General features: G+C 43.2%; 1 protein-coding gene and 5 non-coding genes across 6 annotated transcripts; all 6 read right to left on the bottom strand.

The window, feature by feature from the left end:
- Positions 1–390: 390 nt before the first annotated feature.
- Positions 391–6,175, bottom strand: LOC121569966 (60S ribosomal protein L7). Its single transcript, XM_041881335.2, has 7 exons — positions 6,079–6,175; positions 5,439–5,538; positions 4,554–4,720; positions 4,044–4,181; positions 3,430–3,539; positions 974–1,184; positions 391–438 (listed from the first exon to the last, which is right to left on the bottom strand). Exons 1-6 carry the CDS (start codon positions 6,090–6,092, stop codon positions 976–978), a joined length of 738 nt encoding a protein of 245 aa, XP_041737269.1. The 5' UTR covers positions 6,093–6,175; the 3' UTR covers positions 391–438; positions 974–975.
- On the bottom strand, positions 690–781 carry LOC121570830. The gene has a single exon (XR_006001569.1). It is a non-coding gene; the product is annotated as a small nucleolar SNORD12/SNORD106 (small nucleolar RNA).
- LOC121570829 lies at positions 3,219–3,310 on the bottom strand. The gene has a single exon (XR_006001568.1). It is a non-coding gene; the product is annotated as a small nucleolar SNORD12/SNORD106 (small nucleolar RNA).
- On the bottom strand, positions 3,722–3,813 carry LOC121570828. The gene has a single exon (XR_006001567.1). It is a non-coding gene; the product is annotated as a small nucleolar SNORD12/SNORD106 (small nucleolar RNA).
- On the bottom strand, positions 4,274–4,365 carry LOC121570833. The gene has a single exon (XR_006001572.2). It is a non-coding gene; the product is annotated as a small nucleolar SNORD12/SNORD106 (small nucleolar RNA).
- On the bottom strand, positions 5,179–5,267 carry LOC121570832. Its single transcript, XR_006001571.2, has one exon. It is a non-coding gene; the product is annotated as a small nucleolar SNORD12/SNORD106 (small nucleolar RNA).
- Positions 6,176–7,759: the final 1,584 nt, after the last annotated feature.

Below are 7,759 nucleotides of genomic sequence, written 5' to 3'. Positions count from 1 at the left end.
ACATGCTGGACTAAATGCTAAATAAAGAACGTATTACATTGTAATCCTGCAAAATGTCTCGGATGTGGCTCAAGTCATTACTGATGTGATAAAATAGTAGTGAGTAGAGCAGGGCTCGCCAACCTTATTCCCGGAGAGCTACCGCCCTGTAGGTTCACACGCCAACCCTAATTTAGTGCACTTGACTCTAAAAAAAATTAGCTGGTTGATGAGCTGAATTATGTTAGGTACAACTAGAGCAAAAACCTACAGGAGGGTAGCTCTCCAGGAACAGGCTTGGAGAGCCCCGCAGTAGAGTCCAGTGTATTTTATGTAGGAACACACTTGGGATGCTCCAATGCTACACAAAATAGATTTCAGACACCAGAGTTATGAGACAAGACCAATAAGTTCCTTTTGATGTTTATTGTACAAACTCAACAGCATCCTGTGAAAAACCTGAAAGACAAGAAATGTGAACATTAATACCAGAAAACAAGCCACATTGCTTACGGCAAATACACATTTCCTATGTTTAGTTCGAGATCCGTTGTCGCCAATGTTCAAATGTTTTCCGGCGCTGAGCAGATTCTGTCTGCTGAGCAGAAACTTGAACTTTTAAAATTCAGAGCATCTAACACACACACAACTTCCTTTAATTCATTAAGTAACTGGAGGGGGGAACATCCTCAAAGTGCCAGTGGTTTACTAATGTGGTTTCAGACAAATTGGCTTATTTTTCAGACTGGATTCACCAGAGTCGATAAGATGGGGAAAAAAGTTGAGCATCATTAACCACATTGTGTAAAATAGAAACTGGACACTTGGGACTTGAGAAGATGCCCATAAACAATGTTCAAATGGTTTTGTTCTCGATCACAACACTGGTATAAAGCTGATCATGTAGGCAGTAGTCCCCAAACCTGATGCTGACAGCTACACCATGCCAGTGTTGGGAAACGCTGCCTTAACCCTGACGTGCGCCGCATCTCACCTCTAGTTCATCCTCCTGACAAGTCTGTTGATCTGGTCCTCCCTGTTTCCAGCATCGCCTCCCTCCACAAAGTGAGTAGTCTTCTTGTTCATGCCGCCGCGGGGGGTGGACAGCTTGAAGGGCCACAGGAAGTTGTTAGCAGGCTTGAAGTTCTTCCCGACTGTGTAGATCTCATGTATCAGGTCCTCCATGCAGATGATACTGTATTTACCTGGAGGGACGAGGACAGAGTGAGGAGTGCTTGTACATATTTGTTTAAAAAAAGGGCAATCTGCAGTTCAATTCAAAGAGCTGAGGGATGGGGTTGGAGAAATGTAACCACTCAAATTCATATACATATGGAAGGACTGACCATCCAGGAGATCAAATTGACAATGATCGGTACCAATCAAAGATAACCCCTTCTAAATTGTATTGGTAACATAGTGCTTTCGGAAAGTATTCAGACCCCTTGACTTTTCACACATTGTCACATTACAGCCTTATTCTAAAATGGATTCCCCTCAGCAATCTACACAACACCCCATGATGACAAATTAATTTTGTTTGCCACATGCACCGAATACAACAGGTGTAGACTTCAGTGAAACAAGCCCTAAACCAACAATGCAGTAAAACAAGAGATAATTAAAAATAATTAAAGAGAAGCAGTAAAATAAAATAAACAGTAGGGAGGCTATATACAGGGGGTGACAAAGCAAAACCAGGTTTATTTTTTTTTGCAAATTTATAAAAATATAAAAACAGAAATACCTTATTTACATAAGTATTCAGACCCTTTGCTATGAGACTCAAAATTGAGCTCAGGTGCATCCTGTTTCCATTGATCATCCTTGAGATGTTTCTACAACTTGATTGGAGTCCACCTGTGGTAAATTCAATTGATTGGACATGATTTGGAAAGGCACACACCTGTCTATATAAGGTCCCACAGTTGACAGTGCATGTCAGAGCAAAAACCAAGCCATGAGGTTGAAGGAATTGTCCGTAGAGTTTAAGAGACAGCATTGTGTTGAGGCACAGATCTGGGGAAGGGTACCAATTGTGTTATGCAGCATTGAAGGTCCCCCAAGAACACAGGGTGCTCCATAATTCTTAAAATGGCAGTTTGGAACCACCAAGACTCTTCCTAAAGCTGGCCGTCCGGCAAAACAGAGCAATCTGGGGAGAAAGACCTTGGTCAGGGAGGTGACCAAGAACCCGATGGTCAGTCTGACAGAGCTCCAGAGTTCCTCTGTGGGGATGGGAGAACGTTCCAGAAGGACAACCATCTCTGCAGCACTCCACCAATCAGGCCTTTATGGTAGAGTGGCCAGACGGAAGCCACTCCTCAGTAAAAGGCACATGACAGCCAGCTTGGAGTTTGCCAAAAGGCACCTAAAGGACTCTCAGACCATGAGAAACAAGATTCTCTGGTCTGATGAAAACAAGACTGCACTCTTTGGCCTGAATGCCAAGCATCACGTCTGGTGGAAACCTGGCACCATCCCTACGGTGAAGCATGGTGGAGGCAACATCATGCTGTGGGGATGTTTTTCAGTGGCAGAGACTGGGAGACTAGTCAGGTTCGAGGGAAAGATGAACGGAGCGAAGTACAGAGAGATCCTTGATGAAAACCTGCTCCAGAGCGCTCAGGACCTCAGACTGGGGTGAAGGTTCACCTTCCAACAGGACAATGACCCTAAGCACACAGCCAAGACAACGCAGGAGTGGCTTCGGGACAAGCCTCTGAATGTCCTTGAGTGGCCCAGCCAGAGCCCGGACTTGAACCCGATCTAACACCTCTGGAGAGACCTGAAAATAGCTGTGCAGCAACGCTCCCCATCCAACCTGACAGAGCTTGAGAGGATCTGCAGAGAAGAATGGGAGAAACTCCCCAAATACAGGTGTGCCAAGCTTGTAGCGTCATACCCAAGAAGACTTGAGGCTGTAATCGCTGCCAAAGGTTCATCAACAAAGTACTGAGTAAAGGGTCTGAATACTTAAGTAAATGTGATTTCAGTTCTTTATAAACCTGTTTTGGCTTTGTCATTATGGGGTATTGTGTGTAGATTGATGAGGGGGAAAAAACTATTTAAATCCATTTTAGACTAATGCTATAACGTACCAAAATGTAGGAAAAGTCAAGGGGTCTGAATACTTTCCGAAAGCACTGTATATATAGCAGATGTTATTGTGGGTGTAGCGAAATGCTTGTGGCTAAAGGTCTGTGTACAGTAATGGGATATCTATGTCCAAATGATTCAATGTGGTTTCAGACAAATTGGCTTATTTTTCAGACTGGATTCACCAGAGTCGATAAGATGGGGAAAAAAGTTGAGCATCATTAACCACATTGTGACGAAGATTGAATGACGGGACAATCATTACAGTGCAGACAACCCATCTATTCTACAGTAGAGTAAATGTGAAAGTGGCTTTGACTTCCAACATTATGAAGGCTTGAAAATGCGTACCCAGGGCCTTCTCGATCAGGGCGTTGTCTGTGAGGGCGATGCGCTGCTTGGTCATCCTGCCGTGGCCACGCTTGTAGATCAGCTCGCGCACCGACTTCAGGTTGGGGTACCTGGGAGACGAGAGCACAAAACTACTATCTGTGGACCACCGTGGTGCAAGTAGTGTAGTCGCAAACAAAAACAGTGATAACTACCGCAGCTGCACCCAACCAAAACATTAATTTGGATCATTTCATACTGGGCGTGACAGAAGTGTTTTTTAACGGTTTTACTGAGTGCCATTAGTAATATCAATGTGGTTTCAGACAAATTGGCTTATTTTTCAGACTGGATTCACCAGAGTCGATAAGATGGGGAAAAAAGTTGAGCATCATTAACCACATTGTGAAGAACTTCCGGGACAAGTTGTACCATCTACCTCAAGCGACACAGAACCGTAACCCTAAAATTCAACAGGGTGTTCACAAAGCAGGGGTGTATTTATTAGTGCAAACCCGTTTGCAACATGAAAAGTTCCGCTACGAAAACGAGCATTTCTTATTGGCCAATTCAGGTTAGTCCCACCCTACTTTGGCTTCCTAGTGAATACACCGTGGTAGTATTGTCAGCCTTACCCCCAAGCGATGTAGGGCTCGGCGATCCTCAACATGTTGATTGAAGCCTTGTTCAGTTTGACGAACACTCCGTTGAAGATCTGACGCAGACGCAGGAGCTGGAGGACCTTGCGCACCTTGGGGCTGACGCCGTTGATACTGAGAGGGGGGCCAGGCAGAGAGGTACACAGAATGTTGTTCAGCACAGCGTCACTAGTTTTCATTTTCCAGTCGGTTTTTAGTTTACCTTCAGTGTGGTTTCAGACAAATTGGCTTAGTTTTCAGACTGGTTTCACCAGAGTCGATAAGATGGGGAAAAAAGTTGAGCATCATTAACCACATTGTGAAGAAGTTTGAAAGACAGGAAGGAGACATTGTCACCAGCTATACCAAGTGACAACAAATACAAATCAGTGTCCAGGTAACGACTTAATTACATCCATGTTTTGGTGAGTAATGGTGTACAAGACACATGGAAATCTGACATTAAAAAAAATGCATTTAGCAGACTTTCATCCACAGAAAACATACCCCCTGATCCTGATGACGAAGGCCAGTTTGGGCTCAGCTGGGACGTAGAAGTTCCCGACCTTGCGGGCCGTCCGCCCCATGCGGATCTCGCGCCTGTACATCTCCCTGTAATCCTTGTGGTACTTCTCAGCCCTCTTGTAGATCAGTTTCCTGGTCACCTTGCGAGTCTGGGGATACGAGGCGTCAACTATGAGTCGGAGCAGAACACTACAGCAGAGTAACACCTATAGTTAACTTCACAGTAGGACCAAAGTTGATACTGCACGTTGTAGAGAAAAACAGGGCGCTATGAAATTAATGTTGGAAGCGTAATTCTTTGCCCCATGTCATTATAAATTACATAGCATCAACTAGATTATTATTTACAATATTATAACCTTAGACTTGACAGTGTTAATACAATAAGAACGTTAATTTGCTGTGACCTTTGCTAGTTCAGACTGCGCTGCTCTTGGTTGTCTCTCTTCCATATTTGGTGCTTGACCAATCAGATTTTACACATTTGAATAAACCTTGAATTAATTCCTCCTTTTATGGGTGAACACCCTACAGGAAGCTATGTTTAAACTGATGGAGTGGATAGCTAAATGTTACAGCTGACATTGCTTATTTAGGACAACATTTCTATGTGGTTTCAGACAAATTGGCTATTTCAGACTGGTTTCACCAGAGTCGATAAGATGGGGAAAAAAGTTGAGCATCATTAACCACATTGTAGTTATACCGATTGAATGACAGTGGGGCTTAAATGAATAGCTATTACCCCGACAACCAGCCAGTTCTACGCAGTACGTCACCTGCATTTCTGGGGAGATTGTATGCATTGTAAATCGTAAATATGGAAACCTGCTAGTTAGGTTATTACTTGGGTTAGTTCAAACTTGCCTTTTTATCGGCCAGCATCTTCTTGATGCGCATGGCCTTCATGGTGGCGAAGGCCTTGCGCCTTTTCAAAAGGCTCTCAGGGACCGCCGGAACCTTTTTTCTGCAACAGAGGCAACACTTTGTTTAGAGTAGCAAAAAACTGTTTAACATGGAAGTGACCGACTGAGGAATAATACCGTAACGGACCAAACATGTTGCGAAGGCTGTTAGTGTTAACTAGCAACGTCACCGAAAACTAGCCATTCCCAAACCGTGAGCCTGGCTTAGTAAATTAGCTAGTTAGTTTCGCCGGCCGAAGACAAGACGCCAAGTCTACATTGTGATATAGAGGGGATCAAACAGCGAAATATTCAGAAAATATACTTTGCAACTCATCGACAATATGTAAGTAACACTACGAGCCACGCATATAGCTTAAAACGTGCAAATTGATTCGCAAACCGGGCATGTTTATGCCCACATCCAGTCCGAGTCAACCAAATGAACAAAAAATATCGTAGAGTAGAAAACGTCACTCAACACTACCGACGCGACAAACATGTTCGTTAACTGACGATAAACAATTTCATGTCAAATAACGTAGGATTATTTGTTAAATTAGTAGATGGGCATAGATTCTGGCAGAGCAAAAATCACTCACTCTGCGTCCGCCATTGTGTCCACCGAGAAAGAGAATTTCCCTCATGCGCATGCGTGAGTTAAAGGGTTGTAGGACCCCAGTCGCTGTCTATTCAACTGCCTGAGAATAATTTGCTCCTGGCACTAATCTCGCAGTGTCCCCCCCTCCAGTGGCGATTTTAGCATGTCAATCTTGGTGGGGCAAACTCAACATGAGAAACGGTGAAACTGTTAGGGCCTACATAAAGCTGTCCCAACTGCAGAGCTTTCTTTTCAGCACCATGGAGTGAATCCTTACCACTGCTACACCTGGCAATTAGCGGAGCCTTGTCTGGCAACGAAACAGTTCATTCAGACTCATTTACTGCCTTTAAAAAAAAGACATAGCTGATATGGCTGACTTGCTTATACAAATGTGGTTTCTACTGACAATTGAGATGTACAAACTATGGCATAAGGGAACGATGAGCAGATAAGAAGCAATCTGTAATTTCGATTAAGACATTCATGAGCTAACTAAGCCAGGTGATAGCCTGATAGCCAGGTGTCGTCAATATAACTATTTGTTCAGCACTTTTGAAATGTACAGCTACAGAATTCAGAACATGGGCCGTTCTTACAGTATTCTCCCTGTACACCAAGTCAGAACCGTAGGATAAATAAAGGGGGCATATAAGCAGACAATGAAAGCTCTTATAATATTTGATGATGACATTTCTCTAAAACAGGCTATATGCTACATGTGCACCACCAGTCAGAACAGTAGGCTAAAATATGAGGGGGAAAGGGAGAAAATTATTAGGGTAAGGCACATTGGCTACTAACAGCTTAATACACAACATACACTTTGTATTACTTTCTTAGCTACAGTATACATATCTCCCTGGCATATTATATAATTTATGCAGCAGTATACAATACATTTTTGGACTCACCTTGTTGTGCTGTGCTCACTTGAACAGGAAGGTGGCACGGTGGTCCTTCTTGTGGGCAAATTTTGTCATCGAACTTTGTCATCAAAGCCTGGCATTCTCTGGCTTAATGGTGCTTTCAAGACAACTGAGAACTAGGAAAAAAACTATGTCGAATCATGACGTCAGTGATCTTCAGGTCGGAGCTTTAGAAAGAGGTCATAGTTCCCGACTTGGAATTCCGAGTTGGATGACCGTTTAAAACGTATTTTCCCAGTCTGAGCTAGTTTTTTTCAGAGTTCCCAGTTGTCTTGAACTCACTGAAGTCTGAGATGTCCCAGTTCCGAGTTTCCAATTGTTTTGAACGTGGCCAATGTATTTAACCTTTTCTGGCCCATTGTGTTGCATGTAAATGTTTATCCTTTTAAGCTTGGAAAAGATACCTTTAAACCCAGACTTGGACCACACACCCTCTCCACTGAATCGATGGCTTTGCAACGCTTGCAGTTAGCCACTGATTCCTTCCAAACCACTCATTGTTGAATTTGCGATTTCCAACTTGTTGTGTAATGTTTATGTCCAATGGCCGATGAGCACAGATACATTTTATCTATAATTTCTCTTCATATGGCAAGGCTTGAAAAGGATTTGCCAGTAGATTGTCGACTTGATTCATGATGATGACTGTTTGTCTAGCCTGCTAGCTAAGATTATGATGCTGACATGATCAGTCCAATCAAAGCTAGGGTAGATATAATGTGATTTGACTTAATTTTATCTGTGGCCAATGAC

This window comes from Coregonus clupeaformis, chromosome 7 (assembly GCF_020615455.1).
Source record: "Coregonus clupeaformis isolate EN_2021a chromosome 7, ASM2061545v1, whole genome shotgun sequence".
NCBI classification, from domain to species: Eukaryota; Metazoa; Chordata; class Actinopteri; order Salmoniformes; family Salmonidae; genus Coregonus; species Coregonus clupeaformis.
The sequence above is the reverse complement of the archived record's forward strand: the minus strand, read 5'-3'. Positions and strand labels throughout refer to the sequence as shown.

What these genes read in the sequence shown, in the direction of transcription:
- LOC121569966 (XM_041881335.2), bottom strand. An exon ending in AGATGCTGGCCGATAAAAAG is followed by an intron (nt 4,721 to 5,438) that starts GCAAGTTTGAAC and finishes TCGTATCCCCAG; the next exon opens with ACTCGCAAGGTGACCAGGAA. An exon ending in CCTGATCGAGAAGGCCCTGG is followed by an intron (nt 1,185 to 3,429) that starts GTACGCATTTTC and finishes TCGTCCCTCCAG; the next exon opens with GTAAATACAGTATCATCTGC.